An 18,533-nucleotide genomic window follows, 5' to 3' on the forward strand; every position below is an offset into this window, starting at 1 on the left:
CCAGAATATTCTTTAAGAACAAAATAAGGAGCCCAACCTCACCATATAAAACTGTTTAGAGCAAAACTAAACTTCTGAATACAACGGATTATAATTTCTACAGCCTGTGAACAACTGCTGATCAAATTGCTAAAGGCTGCTGTTTTTGTGGTTGAGGCTTTCTTCTTTGGTTTTACTTTTAATGTAGTTTTGTTTTGCAAGAACAAAAGAGGAAGGGCCGCCTAACCAGGCTGTGGGACGATTCCAGCAAGCCTCGAGTTTCCTGGGGTTCACAGCCGCGGACTTCAGCCAGCAAGTGCAGAAGCGCTGTTGCTGCCTCAGCTGCACCTGGGTTTTTCCTTGTCTTGCAGTTTGTAGCTTAGAAGAACGGTGTGCAAGCGACTCCAGCTCTTCCCACACCCAGGCCAGTGTGGCTCTCTCTCAGGGCTCTGTCATAGTGAAAAGTGTGTACGTGAGTGTGGTGTGTGTGTGTGTCAGAAAACGAAAGAGAAGGGGAGAGAGACTGATCGATTCGGCCTCAACTTCAGCATCCCTTAGTTGTCCGCTTCTGTCCCCAGGCTGGTGTCTTCTGGTGCAGTAGCTCCGAGATGAAGCCACCCTGGAAAATACTTATGGCCACTCCTCTGTTCTTTCTCCTGACCCTTCACACCTTGGCCTCTCCAGCCTATGACCACCAGCCCAGCAACAGACGCTCCAAAGTCTGTATAGGTACGTAAATATTCTATTTTTAATGTGGATATCATGGGGTCAAATCCTTGACTTGCATAGTAAATCATCTATTTAATGGCATCCATAGCTATAAGATTCCAAGTAAGACACCAATAACCTTACCAGCGTAGAAAAATTTTGCTTCTTAGAGTAAGTGTTCACACTACACGCACATATGTGTGTATAGAAGCATGCTATATAGTTGCTAGTTTGAATTAAAAGTCTTCCACCTCATTGGTGATTGGAATTTTTTCCCCCTGGATGGGCAACTATAAAAGCCTGAAATTCTTACCTGCTTTCGGGACAGTAGGCAGCATTACACAGTAGAAGGAAGGTGGACTTGGACCTTTGAATTGCTGCCACCTCCTCCCCCTCTGTTCTGTCCCTTACAGTCTGAAACTTTGAGCAACTTAACACTTCCATACCTCTGTGTTCTTATGGATGAAACGAGGCTTATTATACGCACTTCATGGCGATGTGAGAATTGAGATCATGCATGTAAATTTATGGTATTTGCACACAGTAAGGATTCAACAATCTTAGTTTTCTTCCTTCTCTCAGTGAGTCCAGAGATGGCAATAAAAGGACAGTCACCTGGAAACATTGAACTTTGACTGAGCTATGGCTTTCACTTATCTTTTATTGAAGTATTTTACTTCAAAGTAGTTGTTGTTGTTTGGTGTTTGGGGTTTTGTTTTTCGTTTTTTGGGGGGAGGGTGTTGTTTTTTTGTTTGTTTTTTTGGAGAGGAGTAAAAGTAGGGTAAGACCTTTGATATTCATGTTATACCTGGAGATTCCTGAACAGGGCCAAGGGCTTTCAATGGGTCAGTCCATGGAGCCAAGGATACTCAGAAGTCTGAGTAGTAATTATTCAATGAGCAGATCTCAAAATAAAATCCTGCTTTAAGAAGCCAGAAGAAGAACTCGAGGGATAAGTATGGTGGCCATCTCTTACAAATGAAAAGTTTGGATACAGATTATGATACATATGAATTATTTCTGGAGACAGTACAGAAAAATATCTGAATTAGTCCTATTTCCTGAAAAACCATGATTTCCAGTCTTTATACATGTTAAGGAGCACATCTCTGGTTTCAAGGTCTTCTTTTAAATTAAAACCTTAAGACCTGGATTCCCCGCGAATCTATTCTCCACAGGCCTGGAAGCAGAGGTCTGTGGCCCCATTGGAGCCATGCCTGGGAGGTTATCCCCACCACTGTTTGGTTCCATCAGATAACAATTTACCACCTTCTATTTTCTCAAAACAAACACCTAAAGCTTGTCAAGTGGAAATGCACTTGAGAAAGGCTTAAGTGGAATCAGTTCTATTTCTAGGATGGTTGCATCATCTGAGATACTTGGCCCTCCACCCCGATAAAGTAGACATGAGATACTCATTCCCTTCCCTGCCCCATTGCCACTGAGGCATAGAGAATTAGAAGGAGGTGTTGAGGGGATTCTAGGATGCGGTTGTTCTGGCTATCTATTATTGCATAACAAAATTTAAAATAACCATTTTGTCATACCATGATCTTGCGGGTCGAGTGTGCACTTTTAGCACCAGCACGCCCAGCAGCTGTGGCGATTGGAGGTGTCTCCTGAAAGGGGACCTGGGGGTGCTCTTAGGCACTGGCCAAATGTGGAAGTGTCTTAGGAAGCAGCGAAGTAAGCTTACTCGCAGCTGGTGGTAAGAGGAAGAGCCTCATACAGGGGGTGGGAGAAGAGGAGGAATTGTCATTTGGACTTCTGTTAATCCCAACAACTTTCAAATGAAAAGCAGGACTACATGACTTCCAACTCATTGGCTCCCATAGTCCAGAGTTTGCACGTAAGAGGTCAACCTACACAGAGAAGGACTTTTCTTCTGGCTGTCATCTAACATCCTGGCACAGAGAATCTGGGCTAAGTCTTTTAGCTCACTGAACAAGAGGCAGGGGAGAGTGAGGAGAGCTCCCAGTGCAGATGTGGCTGCCAGGGTCACGGAGGGAGGGGACAGCTCTCACAGAAGTGGGAACTCTTGTGACTCGAGAGATACTCCACAAGGAGCCACTGTAGAAGTTATTGAGTGATTGAGCCAACATCCCCATCATAAACAAACAACCCCAGCTCCTGTACCAAGAGGAACCTTTGCAGTGGGGAACTAACCAGCAGATCTGGAGGGCATGGCCTTGAACATATTCCAAAATCAGAACTAAGCTATGCAAAGCCCCAGTGGCCTCTTTCCCAATTTACCATAATTCCTTTGCACTGAACTGTACGTTCATTTGATCACTAAGTAAACTCTGATTCTACTGTGCTGGAACAGCCAGGGCCTCTTTCTGCCACTTTTCAAATGTTATGAAATCAATAATAAGCCATGTTCATTTTTGCAAAACATTATTTTCTTTACATGGCTGATTTAGGGGCAAAGTAATCCTTATGTTTCTAAGTCATTGACATTTAAATTAATTCACTGAATTTTGGTTTTTTTTTTTTTTCAAGGAATCTTTTTAAAGCGCTTAAAAAAAATTTTTTTTCCCTCATTCATGTTTGGTTAAGTATATAAAATGCCTTCAGAGTCCGATAAAACCTCCTCCCCACCGAACCACATCACACACACAGTGGTCAGAGATGACTTTATAGTTTGAAAGATAAAGGGGAAGACGTGATCCTAAGCTTTCAACCAGCATGAATGGTAAAATGACAATGTCGCTGATAAAAATAGGAAAGATTTAGACAGAGCCAGCAGAGATTGAAAATTTATGATCACAATTTACATGTACAGAAGTTTCATTTTCTCTATTTCTCTATATCTGAACACTAGTTCATAAGCCACCACCATTGCTGCTGAGGGCAGCAAACATTTCATCTTTCCACTCATGTGTTTAAATTTAGTCTCCTCTGAATAATTCAGGGCTCTCTTCTTTTTCCCCTCTCTGAGGGTTGCTCTCAGTCCTTGGGGAGGTCTTTTGTATCACCCTGACACGGTTCTCGGCCCTCAGAACTCCCACAGTGAAGTGTCACGGCTGGTGCAGCTCATGGGCTGTTCTTAACATAATCCACGGTCACTCCCTGCTGACAAGCAGCTCACCTCCACCCTCGTGGGCCCTGCAGACCCTTCAGGTGTAGCCAGATGCCTGCTGGTTCCCAGCTGCAGCTGCAGCCCTCTGCACTTTGTCCCCCACACTTCACACTTGCCCTCTTCTTAATCCCCTACTTTTGTTTTTAGATTATCACAGAATTTAATCCCAACCTTGGCACAGATGGTAGGTTTCTGATCATCTCAATTTTCACTAAACTCACCTTTGCCTTTTTTTCTTTTTTTCCTGGATTGTTCTGGGGCATAACCCTGAAGAGAAGGACCACAAAGGCACTCTAGAGAGAGGTCCACAACTCTGTGAAAGGTCCCAAAGTGAGCAAAACCAGAAGAATCCAAGTGGGCAGTATGCTTTTCCTTAAGGAGAAAGTGAAAATTTTCTTTTTTGGAGGGAAGGGGTGGGCAGTAAACTAGATCACAGTTTAAATGTACTATGAGAAAGAGGGGAAAAAAAGAATGTTGCAAAGCATTAAGCAGAGTAAAATCCCCATAAAATTATATATAATGTGCCTATCTCTCTACTTATATAGCTGTCTTCCCAGATAGGATGAACAGCAACATGCCAATAGTTGGTGTATGGTTATCTATGAGTGATGAGGTTACAAATGATTTGTAATCTCTTTTCAGTGCATTTCTGAATTTTCCACATTTTCTAGATGAGCTTGCAAAAACAATAGTAAGACATGGTGGTTAAGAGCAAAAGAGCTTAAGCTCTGGGGTCAGACTGCCTGGATTGGAATCCTGGCTCTGCCACTCTGTACATATGTGACATTAAGGGCACAGTTTCACCCTCTGTACCTTGTGTCCCCTACCTGTAAGATGAGATTACATGGGGCCTGCATCCTTGGGTGGTGTGGAGGGCTAATGAGTAAATACACATGAAGGACTTAGAACTGTGCTTGGGACATACTAAGTACCCAAAGGGGTTGTGATAATGTATTCTTTTGGAAATCAGGAAAAAATATATTGAAAATAAGCTATGGAAGTCCTGCATTTAAACCTATCATAAGGCAAAGAGGCCTGAGTAAACGGAATAATTACATGGGAATCTACATCTTATGCAAATACAAATTCTCACATCTTGGATATCTTAAGGGAAGATTCACTTATGAGAAAAGATTTCATAGTGTATTAGCTTTCTATTGCTGTGTAATAACTTGCCACACATTCATCAGTTTAAAACAACATAAATATATTATCTCACGGTTTCTGCACATGAGAAGTCTGGACATAATATAACCCGGTTCTCTGCTCAGAGTTTTACAAGGCTGTAATGGAGATGTCACATGGGGCTGCATGTGATGTGAGACTCAGGTTCTCTCACAAGTTCAGCAGTGGTTGGCAGAATTCAGGTTCTTGGATTTGCAGGGCTGAGGTCCCATGTGCTTGCGAGCTGTCAGCCAGGATCACTCTCGGCTCTGAGAGGCTGCCCCTTTGCAAAGGAAGTTAATAACGTAGCTATTTCTTTCTTGTTTAAGAACTGCTGGAGCAAGCTCTCTACATTTAAAGGGCTCACCTGATTATGTTGGGTCCACCCAGGATAACCTTGAGTAACTCAAAGTAAACTAACTAGGGTCCTTAATTACATATGCAAAATCTCTCTTATCATAGAACATAACACAATCACAGAAGTGATATCCAATCACATTCACAGGTTCTGCCCTCACTCAGGGGAGGGGATTAAGTAAGGCCTCTACATCAGGAGACAGTAATCTTATCATTCTGCCTACCACTCTTAGAAATGCTTCAAAAAGAAAAAGGCTTCAAACTAAACACCAGATGGTATTGCAAAAGAGCATTGATGTGACTGGGTCCCAAAGTGATTCACCAAATAAGCACAACTATATAGTAGAAGTTCATAGATGCAGAGTAAGCTGTGGGTTGAAGCGTTTTTTGTTTTGTTTTGTTTTTGAGGGAGAGGGGCTTGATAGTCAAGATTTTTCTCCTGGCCTTCACACTCAGAATTTGGAAAGGAAAACAGATTACTCCACTACCATACCCTTTCTCTCATATAGTAATTGTTTTTCAATGTTAGTGTAGAGGACAAAGTCCCCACCTGAATCTTTCCCTGGACAAAGTCCATCTAAGACCAAGCATAAAACTGGAAAGACCGTCACAAGCAACCATTGCAGGACACTAAAAATCAACCAATGGCACACAATGAATTGAGGAAGGTTTATTCTTGAAAAACTGCTTGAACTTCAGGAAGAGCAGTCAGACTCTGACCTTTTTGCCTGAGGCTGCTCCGTCTCCACTTGCCCTCAGCTTAGTGAGAAGGTCTAAAAGGGCAAAAGGGAAGATGCAAGGCCTCTTGAGGTCTAGGTTGGGACCTGACATGCTTTCACTTCTATATTCTACTGATCAAAGCAAGGTCACAAGGCCAGATTCAAAGCCTGGAAAATAGATATCACCTCTTCCTGGGAGGAAATATAAAAAGTCTGTGGCCATTTTTAATGTACCACACAAGAGGGCTTTATTTTTCTATTCTGTGGGTGCCAAAATCTGGGTTCAGAGAGTTTAACCATCCTGCCAAATACAACAGCTCATAAGTAATAGAAGCAAGATTTGAATCCAGGTCTGTCTGAACCACAAATTCTTCAGTCTCTGCTGTACCATAACTTCTCCCTTCTCTTTCCTCCCTTCCACTCTCTTTTCTTCTCCTACCCACTCTCCCTATCCATGTCCAGACTGAGAGTAGGATGCAGAAGAAAAAGTGAAGTTTCAGTGTTCATACCTGGGCTGTGTGCTGCCATCTCTGGCTTGATAACTAATATCTTAGGGAAACAAAGCTGGCTGTAGGATCATTTTGGGTGATTGTTTTCCTACCTTTCTTTCTTATTTCCTTTTCTCTTCACCAACATGAGAAAGATCTGGGATAAAAGTTGCTGATTAGAATTACAACATATAAAACTATATCCTCTGCTCCCACCCGATTAGTGAAATCTGAGAACAGAATTTAGGTGTTTGTGGAGGGGCATTGGGTGGGGAGAGAGGGATCAGGTGAGGAATGCACTTGATAATGTCATGCTGGTCCAACAGGGGTGCAGGGGCCCAAATCCAGGTGTGACTCTAAAACCTGTGCTTTACGCTTCTCTAGGGCCCAAACCAGAAACAAGAGTCATCCTTGATTCTCACATTTCTCCTCAATTTATTAATAAATCCAATCGGGTCAGCCTCCATAACAGATTCCAGATTTGCCCATTTTCCTCCATCCCCACTGCCACTCATTACTCTATCCAATCAGCGATCACCTCTCTCCAGGACCAAAATAGCCTCCTTCTTCATCTCTCCGCCCCCAAGATCCTTCCTCCTCATGACAGCCAGCCTGATATTTTAAAGACACAGATCACATAGTAGCAGCCCTCTCCACAAAGCCCATTCATAGTTTCCCATTCCTCTCAGGTTGAATCCCTACCTCTTTTGCCATCTACAAAACCCACAGACTTGACCGCCACCTAGGCCTGCATCGCATCTCCTAATGTCAGGTTTTCCCAGTCTCATTGCCGTGAGGTAGGCACCAGTTCCTCCTACCTACAAAGCCTGCCTGGCTGCTCACCCTGCTTGCTCCTTTCCATTATATGAGCCGTTTTTGTGTGTGTTCTTCAGAGAAACCTTCTCTCTCTATCAGCTCTAGTTAATGTTCATACCACTTCGTCCTTGTTGCCCTCTGTTACTTCACCTTGTTCCTTTTCTTCATAGTACCTAAAATTATTTATAATTGCATGCGTGCTTACATGTTTACAATCACTTTTCCCTAATAGAGTATGATCTCTGAGAGGGCAGGAATCATATCTGTTTGTTCTCTGCGTGTACTCATAGCTCAGCATGGTGCCTGGACTCAACACATACTGTGTTCCAGTCCCAGCTCCCCTGCTCACTAGCTCCATAATTGGCAAGGCATCTGAGCTCTCTGAGCCTCCGATTGCTGGTCTATACGATAATAAGAACAGTAATTCCTGCATCTGTGAGTTGTTCAGAAGTTTGAATGAGATGATAATGTATGCAAAACCCTTTGAAATCTGCAGAGAACATTCTAGCCATGTGATGAATTATTTATGCCCTGACTCAGGGTCAAAAATGGAGTGTAGTCACGCCGACCCTGGTTCTGACAACTGCCAGGTGCTTTCAAGGCTTCTCAATGAAGTGTAGGCTTCAGACAAATGAGAAATCTACTAGACTGCTCTCTGCAGTTGGCTGAATTTCCAGCCAGCACAGATATGATTATAATTAGAGTTTCAAGAGTTCTGTTTCATTTCAAAAGGATTCCGTGGTACAGTCTGCAGTCTACCTGAGATGTGTGTCTAGAAGCTGATTGCGGTGGCAGGTGTTTTTATTCTGGCCTATTTGCTTCTTTTCCTACAATATCAGGGGTGTCTGTTTCTATTATACTCATTATTTTCAGTTGCCAGGTGAGAAGAGATTTTCCATATCTCCATATTTCCATTTCCATAATTTCACTATCTGAAATTTCAGATAGTGACCACTGAGCAAAATACGTAGTTCTCACCCACTCTCATCACTTCCTAAATGAACAGTTGCTTGGACAAACTTGCTTTAGCAGACCCAGGCCTTTTATTAGCAGCCAGAGAATAGTCTATAAGGGGAGGAATTACTCTGCACATGCATTTCTCCAAGGAAAAACATTTTTTTAGCCTGTCAAGACAGTAAAAGCTCTTATTAGAAACTATAGCAAAGTCAATTTCTCCATTCTTGCTGCTAAAGGATTCAGGACGCACCTCACTGCAGACCCTAAATTCGCAATCCAATGGGAGTTGAGCTCGCTGGAAATGGGCAGGGATGTCCAGGTGAGCAGGACTCAAATCAAAGCTGAGCCCAACATGGGCATTTACATATTTCAAGCCCCATTACCTGCTTTTCTGCAGGGTCCTTTTGATCATAATAACTCTTCACTAGGCAGAGTGGCGATGGTGGCAAGATCCACCCAATCTTCAGAGACAGCTGACTTTTTCTTGGTTCCTTTTTATTTATCTAATGATCTCCAATTTTAGCCAGCAGTGCTAAGGAGTCACAAAAGTCATGAGTCCTTGTTGGGATTGCTCTGAGTGAAAGAAAAGCCCACGTCTGTAAGTACAAAGGAGCAGGTTGGTCTCAAGCAGCACAATTCTCTTTGCATTCATCCTTCCACTCCAAGGATGAAGATAAATACATACCTGTGTTTCAAGTCCATTCTGGGTGCCAGATGCTGCAGCTCATTGATAAGACTCTGTATGAAGTGATTGCTATTCAAGGTCTCAACCCAATCTCCACCGCGTTCTTCTTTGATCCTGAGCTACACACCATGACCATTTGCTATAGAATCTGCTGGTTGACTTAAGAGAGGGCGCTGGTTGTTTCACACCAGGATGAAAAGTGGAGCCTTTTCCTGTAATGAGATGGAACAAACAGTAAGCAATGTCGTCAGTGGGATGACCGAGCCAGAACACAAATTCAGTTGCATCCATTAACCGTTGCCCATGGAGGTCCCCAGCAAGTGACAACTGAAGTGTCCCCCGGTTGGTTCTCCAGTCAGTTGGCTTCAAGTCAGCCAACATCTCTCATCTCCTTCCTCCAAACCAGGCTCTTATGTCAGGCACTCAAAGTTAGAGATACTAAGACCCCATTCCTGCCCTCAAGGAACTTATGCTCTAACTCTAAATTCTTAAAAAGAGGCTCCAGAAGGGTAGGTAACTTGTTCAGAGTTACACCATTTTAAGTGACTGAACCAGTATTTGAACCTTGTTTAAAAAAAAAAGTTTATTCTTTATTCCAAAGCTTCTCCCTTTTCAACTATAGCACATTGCATCCTCTTGTCACATTGCAGTATAATTACTTATAATTATTTTCAATTGCAGTTATTAAAATGTATTTCGCTCCACCTAACTTAGCAGGTGATTAGCAGGGACATAAATCAAGGTGTAATAGTGCATTATAAATGTTGAAAATATTCCCATATATTAAACATATTTTATATATTTAAAATAAAAGTGAAATTGCTTTATCTCTGGGTGATTTAAGTGATGTTTATCTTTTTTACATTGTTGTGTATCTTAAAATTTTTCTGCAATGAGATTGCATTGCATCTATCTTTTTTGAAAAGTTATTTTTAAAATAAAACAAAATACATATGAAAATGCTTTTTAGGCTGTAAAGTGCTAATAAGTATCAGCTACTGAATTCATTGCAATGTAATAAAACCCTCAATGCATGGATTAGGCTAAAAGCACATCCAATCAACCTTGGTAACTGACGTTGATAAATGTCCCAGAAGTAGGTGCTCCCAGAGCAGTAAGACTATGGTTATCACAGATTTGGTGAGCCCAGCTTTGCCCAGCTTTACCAGAGGGTACAGAACAAATGAGGCCAGAGCCTGCTCAGGTGTTGCAGTGTCTAGAAAGGTGGAAATCTCTCCCTTTTTGTTGCCAATCTCTCATTTTATGGGAGGTTTAAAGAAATGCCCAATTGTAATATTCACATCTGTTATCAGCCACTTTACCTCAAGGATTCCTAGTGGGAATTTGGCTTTAATGACACTGCATGTGAACTTGGGTCCCCAGCTCCTTGAGCAGGTGGATAGCAGTGAGCTTACTTCTGGGCCAGGCACCCTGGAACTTCTTTACTTTGGATGTAATCCTTCTTTTGCCTCCTTGGAAACCAACCTCTGCCAATAAGTGCTACTCCTCCTATCCAAATGAAGCCTAACAATTTCTTCTCAGGCTTACTTATCTTTGACCAACCAACCTCTTGCGTATAGAAGAGTCCCCTCCCTTTGGACAAAGGAGGTTTGGTCTTCCCTAGCAGTTTAGGAGATCAAGGTTGGTGATAGAAATTTCTAGGGGTATTAGCCTAGCAGTTTTGAGCCTTCACACTTATCATACATCAAGGTAGCTTAAGGAATATATTCCTAATTTAATCCAAGGTTCCTTCTAGACACTTATCATATTGGTACATGCTTTCAAGCAGAGTGCTTTATAGCTGGGAGGTAAAATAATATTTTACAATAGTGTATGATTCAAAGGCACCTTCACTTGCACTTTTATTTCATTTAATCATCACAGCAGCCCTTTGGGAAACTTATTTACTTTGCAGTGAGGAAAACAAGGCTTAGAAAGGATGGGTGGTAAATCCAGGATTCAAGGGCAAGACTCAATCCCAGGTCTTCTGACTCCAAATGTTGGGCAATTTCCGCTGCTTTTCTACAATTAAAAATCTGACCGTAGGTCACGGGCTGAGAATGTGTAGGGTGAGAATGATCTTACTCACAGTGAAGCTGTCCTGCAGAAGGGAAGGAGAGGGGACAGGAAAGGAGCCACTGTCCACTGAGCTTCTCCTCAGTGGTGGCTGTCTTCCATGCACCATCTCCTGTAAATGTCTTCTGTGCACTATCTCCCCATTTACAGGAGATAGTGATCAAAAGGGAATGGAAATAAAGCAAGATTCAATTACTTCCCCGAAGCCACATAGCTTACAAGTGACAAAGGTAAGCTGGTAACCGGTCTTTCTGACCCCCAAATACACAATCTTCTTACCACACTTCATATTTCACTACAACTCAGTGCATTCACATACATGGTTGATTATAAAAAGCATGGCAAAGAAAAGTTCTCTGTTTTAGAAAGGTTTGTGTTTTTAAGGACACACGTATATCCCCTTTCTTTCCCTCAGCCCTCCAGCACAGCTTTCCATGTGACGTGGCTGATTTCTGCTCCCTTGCAGGGTGTGTGCTGGTGGTGTCTGTGATTGAACAGCTTGCTCAAGTTCACAACTCAACGGTCCAGACCTCAATGGAGAGACTGTGCAGCTACTTGCCTGGTAAATACAGAAAGGCTCACTTGGCTGTGGGTCTGCGTTTCTTTTTCATTCATGAGCCATCACGAGTGAGTTGATACCCTACATGTGCTCACAGAGGAGAATCTGATTGTGTTATTTCTGTGAGTTGATATTCTTATGGAACTCATAGAAATTAAAAGGAAGACACAAAAAAATACTTGAGGCAATTTTTTTCCCCTGACATTCATTTTCTTTCATGGCAGAATGAGATTGTTGTGGACATTTAGGGAATAAAATGTAGAATGGCTGATTGTTGTTTTATGTGTCACATTTATAATGATTTGCCCACCTGGTGATCATGGCCTTAAGTACCGAGAAGGTCAAAATTATGAATAATGAATAATTTTCAATGATTTATGTTAATTTAAGCACACACACATTCTCAGATGCAAGCACCTCCTTTCTAACACAGAGCTTTATTTAGGCTGAGGGGACAATGGATCTTAAAACTCCAAATGGGAAAATAATCTGGGGACATTCCATTGATTTGAACTGGATTTCTATAAAAGCCTTTACACATCTTGCAAAAGAAGGAAATGATTGGTGGTTTAAACAAATTGTGTAGTTTTTTACACTCTCAGCGGAAAGAAAATATTGACGCTGTTTCTCTTATAGAATACTGTTAGGTGTACAATCACAATGAATAAACTTCTTTGAGAGTCAAATTTTCATTCACTTAATGTTAAGGAACTAATTCTTCAAAGATGCCTACATTATTATTTTTAAGTAAGGTAGTTGGACTCATGACGATTTTATATTTGATTTAACAGACCTTGTGTCAATGGCACCAAAACATTTTCAGAAAATTTATTGCATGCAGTCTCAATGTATACTCATAAGCTCATTTTTTTAGAATTCAAAAATAAAGACTGGAAGAGGATAATACACAAATACATGTGTTTGCAATGTCCCAGTTTGACCATTGCTAAGATTTTGACATATTTCCACAGAATTAGAAGGTAACGAATAAACTTGAAATGCCCTTTGGCCTCCCCCACTCCCAGTTACATTTTCCTACCACCTCCCTAGATGGAACCGCTCATAGGAACTTGATGGGCATTGGGTTTGGCAAATTTTATACTTTTACATTCACTTGTATGAATCCATAGACTATGTGTAGTATTGTCTGTGGATAATTTTTTAACCTTTTCTTGATAAAAGGAAACAAATTAAAAAAACACAAAATAAATGTAGAGCTTTATCAGTTATTGAAAGGTGAACACCCTTGTAAACATAACACAGGTCAGGAAAGAACAGATAGGTAGCTGCTCCAAAAGTCCCATCCACATGCCCCAACGCATCATAAATTCCTCCTCCCCCCTAAAAAAACAACATCCTGAAGATTACTATAATCATTTCCTTGTATTGCTTTATAGCTTTATCACCCAACTGCATATCTCCAGACACCATAGTCTTGCCCAGTTTTTAAACTTTTGGTGTGTCTTTTAAGTCGATTTTAATCTACCAGTTTCCTTTCCATCCCTTCCTTTTCCTTGTAATTTAGCTGTGGAATCTGTCGTGTAGAGTTTCTGCATTTTGCTGATGGCATCCCTGTGGCATGATTGAATATGTTTCTCTGTGCTCTGTATTTCCTGAAAATTGGCAGCTAGATCCAGAGGCTTGATGAGACTCCAGTTTGATTTCTTTGGCAAGGCTATAAGTGATGGTGTTTTCTTTCAACAGGAGGCCATCATAAGTGGTTTTCTCTTTTCTATTTTTGTGATATTAGCAGCTGTTGATGCTCTATGACTAGGTCTATCAGTTCATTGGAGGTTGCAAAATGGTGCTATTCTAATCTATCAATTATATTTCCTTTAGTAGTTGAAATATATTAGAGACAGTTTCCCTCATCATCCTCATAGCTTAGGGATGTTTTTCCCCACAGTTCCTAATGGTACTATTATTCATTCTAAGAAAGGCAGGATAAATGCTTGATTCTTTTGTTTTACTTGCCAGGTTTCAAATAACTCATTGCCTTCATAGTATCATCCCAAAGTAGTCACTTGGTTTTCTTTAAAGTATCATTATGAACTCATGAATTTATACACATTTGATGAGTTTCAGACTACTTCAACTATTATCCCTTTAAAGCTCAAATTCTCTCATCTTTGACCAGTAGGAACTTCAAGTTGGCTCCTGGGTCCTTTCAGACATAAATCTAAGTAGTCTTTGTAGCTTCCTCACTAACTAGCGTGACAAGTTGTTCCAGCCTGTCTTGTACATTTCCAACCCCAGGCTTGAAATCAGTCATTTCTTAGAAGCTCTGGTTTCTTTTAGTGGGAAATAGTATTAAGACCATGATCTGGGTGCATAGGAATGTCATTGCTACTCAGTTGGTCATTCTTTCTAGACTTCTTCTGTTGACAATGATAGAAAATATACATATATACATTTACATATATTATTTTAATATAAAATATATGAGTTCATTCTGACACTTCAAATTCAAATTCAGGACTGCAGGATTTTTTTTTTTCTTAGTTTCTTCTGTATCATATCTGTATCTTCTTTCCACACTCAAAGTCCTAACTCTCAAGGACCGGGGGATTGATAGAATTAAAATATCTCATAATTACTCATTTACCTATCCTTCTTTACACATATGATAGCCTCATTTCTCCATTATTTGAGTATATGGCCATTACGTACAATATATACATTCCTTTTCATCTTCATTTAGTTTTAGTTCCATCAGCAACTGTAAGATTGATGTTCACCACCAGCCCTTATGCGGATGTCTCTCTCGTCGAGGTGCTGTCTAAAGTTCATTCCTCAGGATGGACTCATGAGAATAATATTCCCTGAATTCTTGCACGTTGATAACAAGCTGGCTTGTCCTTTACATTAGAAAGTCAGTGTTTTTCCGGATATAAAAATCCTTGGCAGGGACTTCCCTGGCAGTCCAGTCGTTAAGGTCCACACTTCCATTGCAGGAGGTTTGGGTTCAATCCCTGGTCGGGGAACTAGGATCCCACATGCCACAGAGTGTGGCCAAAAAAAAAAACCCAAAAAAACCTTGGCACAGTTTCTTTCCCTAAGTGTCTTAAATATGTTATTTAAAAGCGTAATGATAATCTAATTTTCTTTTTCTTATAAGTCACTTTGCCTAGTTTAAAGGAATTTTTTTTTCTTCTATAAAATTTAGTCATCTAACTAAACTATGTCTTGGCGTCGGCTGTTGTATATTGACATTCTCAGGCATGCAGTGTGCTCTTATTCTCCCATTTTGAAACTAATATGTGGTTTCAAATACATTTTTTATAATTTCAGGAAAGTTTTTAGCATGTGGTCCGTTTCCTTGATTTGGTTTTCTTTGTCTGGGTTTCTAATAACCATATTTTAAATCTTCTTTGCCTGTATTCACGATTTTGCCTATCTCTTGAATGAATACTTTTTATCACTTCATTTATTTTTTATCTTGAAAGTTTTCCTCTTTTTCATATTCTATTTCTCTTAAAACGTCAGCTATTGTATTCCCTTCCTCTTGTGTTCATTCTAATTTAGATTTCATTACTTTTATAATCTTGTTTTCTTCCCTGAGTTCTTTTATTTCCATACCTGAGTTTTTCCAATTCTGATTTCTGTTGTTCTTTCATGTCTTATACCATTTTATTAATGCTTCTCACTCATTTTAAAATACTGTTATGTTTTAATCCTTTTTTTGGCATGATTTTCTGGCATGCTTTTGCTATCTGTAAGGATGTGATTCTGTTCCTTATTCTTTTTTTTTTCTTATAATAACTTTGTATGGGAGTTGACCTAGATACATATCTGTTGCTCATTTTTATGTGAAATTAGTTTTCAAAAACTCTTAGAAAGAGAAGTGGCTCAGGGTAGCTTCTCCAAATGCACAGAACTCCTTCTTCCATTGTTTTTGTGTAGTGTTAAAAAGTAAGTAAATAAACACATGGCTGCTTGCATTTTGAAATTTTCTGGTTCTGTCCCTCTGCACACTTTTACCTGGATTTTCTCTTTACTTTGCTTCTATCCAACTCAGTTTTGATTCCAAACCCACTAGTTTCCCCTCAGTGTGGACCCTGTCCTGGAAGGGAGGTCTGGTAGCTCATTTTCTAGAATTTGTAAATGCCTGACCACTCAAACCCCTTAGTCTTTATAACCTTGAGTCCTTTGCACTCATCTGCTACTGCAGTGGCAAACCCCCTCCCAGTTGCAGCTGATTTTAATATAAATCTGGGGATGTTCTTCATTGGCCCACCATACTTTGTCGTCAATACCTGTGGGCTATTTTGGAGATTCTGCTATTCATCCCTTTGCTTCCCTTTACTTTCTCCCACACTGATGTTGATAACCCTTAAGTCTCATGATTGTGAGTGTTTTATCGTTGCCTTAATTGTATTCTGGGGTTCGTGGAGATATCTAGTTTTGTTGTAAGTATCGTCCATGGGGTTTTGGTTTTCCTATCTAGAAGCTCTATTTTTTTTTTTTTTTTTTTTTGTAGAGATTCAGTGAAATTCCCAAACTCTGCTGCCTCCACCATCATCTTTCCAGAATCCACCCTTGTGGGGACTGTAGTTTTATATCAATGATTACTGTATATACGACTCTGCAACTTCTGCTTTTCACTCACCATTATGTTTTTGAGATCTATATGTGTCAAGACATATATAGACTTAGGTCAAGCCTCTTAATTACTCTATAGTCCTTCACCATATAAACGTCCCATATTTTATTTATCCATCCCCATTTTTATTGGACATTCAAAATCTATTATAAACCTTGCTTTATATTTTCACATCTCTGAATTAGAGAAAGAAGAATGTTATTACCATTTTACAAAAAGGAAGAAAAATTTAAAAGTCATAATCGCTCATTAAGACTTGTTTTGATTGTTGTCATTTCTGTGTAATAGACCACACTGACAGATATCACCATTTTTACCTTGAGTTTGATTTTCTCTTTTTAAGCAAAGTTGTGTTGTTCAAAGATGAAAGGCTGAGTAAAAATCTTATTTCTCAGATGATCCTGTCCCAAAGTACCAGCAAAATACAAAACAACATGAACCAAGATTGCTGGTGTTCAAGGTTCCACCTTGGCTCCTTTTGACTCATAACAGAAAATTTTAGTCTGCTGAGGTAAAGTGAGAGGTTGAAAAGTCAGATGCTGACAAAATAGAGGCTAGCACTTTGCCAAGGGAAGGAAAGTTGGTATTTCAGTGGAGAGTTACCTTTTAATTGGAGGCATTTCAAAGGATTAATAAGGCTATTTGGAGTTATTTTCATTTTATTAATTAATATTCACCTCTAGATAGAAATAAAGTACTCAGTTCGGATTAAAGGCTCTTTCACCTGACAGACATAAGGGCAGGGTTGGCGTTACTGTTTCCATTTTGTGGATAGGAAAGAGTGCACAGAATGGTCACGTGAATTGTATAGGGTGACAAAGATAGTCTGACCCTTAGCTAAATATTTCTCCTTCTAGAAAACATAATAGGCCTGGTCCACAGTGGCTGCCTGCACCCAGTATTGCCTTCTGTCTGGTGAGAATGGGAGAGAGGGGAAGTCAAAATGTGCACAGCAACAAACAGTTATTATTTTAAAAATTATTTTTAAGTAGTACTGCTTTTATCTCCAAAGCTAAACAAGTATATAAAACATAACCTTAGCAGAGAAACCATGCAAGCAACATTCTTGAGAGTAATCACTCAGTAAATCACGCGGGCCTTTCTGATGCCTGGAAAGACAATTTTTTCGAATTGTGCAAAGTATTTCTGACCTTCAGTTTCACCCACTGCATTTGCCTCTGGCTCTCACTAGTAAACACCTTGGAAGAATCTCAGAATTGTTAATGGAAAAATGATTAATGGAATCATTCTCACCAGGGGTCAGTAGACTCATATGCCCTCAGATTCTTGCTAGAATTTCAGTTTCCTGGGTCACCTGTGCAGAAATCTTATCTCCGTGGAGTATGATAGATAAAAACTCATGTCATCTTAAAATGAGGAAGGCAACTCTCCTCACATTCTGTAGGTTCTGAAAATCTACACGCAGCCCAGAACACATAGCTACAAAACTCTCTCAGTGGTCAGTTCACCTCACTGTGCTGCAAACTTCTAATGAGTAGTTAGTGTATACCTGCCATACCTGAGGTAGATGAGGCATCAAATAACATGTCCTAAGTACGTTGAAATGCATACTACAAATAGTTTGGGCTTTTGGGGTAGAAGACTTTAATCTCTTACTGAACCACTGTGCTCTTGGGCAGCCTTACCTCTCTAAACCTCAAAGTTCCTTCCCATAGAATGAGGGTAAAAATAACCACCCCCTCAAAAGTTTCTTATGAGAAACAAAGTGATGATAAACATAAAAGTGACTTACAACTTGGGATGTTCTAGATTTTATTTACACCCACATATGTGGATACACCTATCGTTCCTTTTTTAACCTTCCTTTGCCCTTGGGAATGGCCATACTTTTTTTTTCCCTATGCTGTTCCAAGTCCTTTTGATTCTGTAGAAATTAAATGCTCTTGTACCTTCCTGGTCACGGGCAAGGTTTAACTGTATACATTTTATATCAGACAGGTTACTAGCACTATGTTAGTGCCAGTCTTTTCTTCAGTTGTAGCAGTAACAGGTTACCATCTGATCATGGCTGACTGGGCCCTGTCTGGCTTTTTCTAGAGACGTTGCCTCTCTCTGCTCTGCACCCTTCTGTGTTGATCTGAAGTTTAGCTCTCAGAGGCCCATCTCTTGTCCCACATTAGCCATCTCTGCAGGAGCCTCTCATTCTTAACCATCACAGAATCTGTTTGAGAAAACTGGTTGTTCAGATGGCCCTGCACAGAGGGTGAGGAGAACATTGCTGCCACTCACTTCAACTTGATCAAAATAATGTTCTATAAAAAATACACACACACACATGCAAATACCTCTTATTTTACCAGAAAAAAGAAAAATGTTCTC

At 40.3% G+C, this 18,533-nt stretch overlaps 1 protein-coding gene across 6 annotated transcripts in view; it reads left to right on the plus strand.

Annotated features, from left to right (window-relative positions):
• Nucleotides 1–246: 246 nt before the first annotated feature.
• The window catches only part of AOAH (acyloxyacyl hydrolase), a 171,229-nt gene continuing 152,942 nt past the window's right edge, over nucleotides 247–18,533 (plus strand). Inside the window, exons 1-3 of one of the 6 annotated variants that reach the window (XM_033428275.2) lie at nucleotides 247–403; nucleotides 558–708; nucleotides 11,498–11,593. In XM_033428275.2, coding sequence (XP_033284166.1) covers nucleotides 588–708; nucleotides 11,498–11,593 — 217 coding nt within the window. In that variant the 5' untranslated portion in view covers nucleotides 247–403; nucleotides 558–587. Of the gene's footprint in view, nucleotides 452–557; nucleotides 709–11,497; nucleotides 11,594–18,533 lie in introns of all 6 variants that reach the window. The other 5 variants (XM_012533065.3, XM_033428272.2, XM_012533066.3 and 2 more) reach the window with 5 other exon arrangements.

This window comes from Orcinus orca, chromosome 9, assembly GCF_937001465.1.
Source record: "Orcinus orca chromosome 9, mOrcOrc1.1, whole genome shotgun sequence".
Taxonomy (NCBI): domain Eukaryota; kingdom Metazoa; phylum Chordata; class Mammalia; order Artiodactyla; family Delphinidae; genus Orcinus; species Orcinus orca.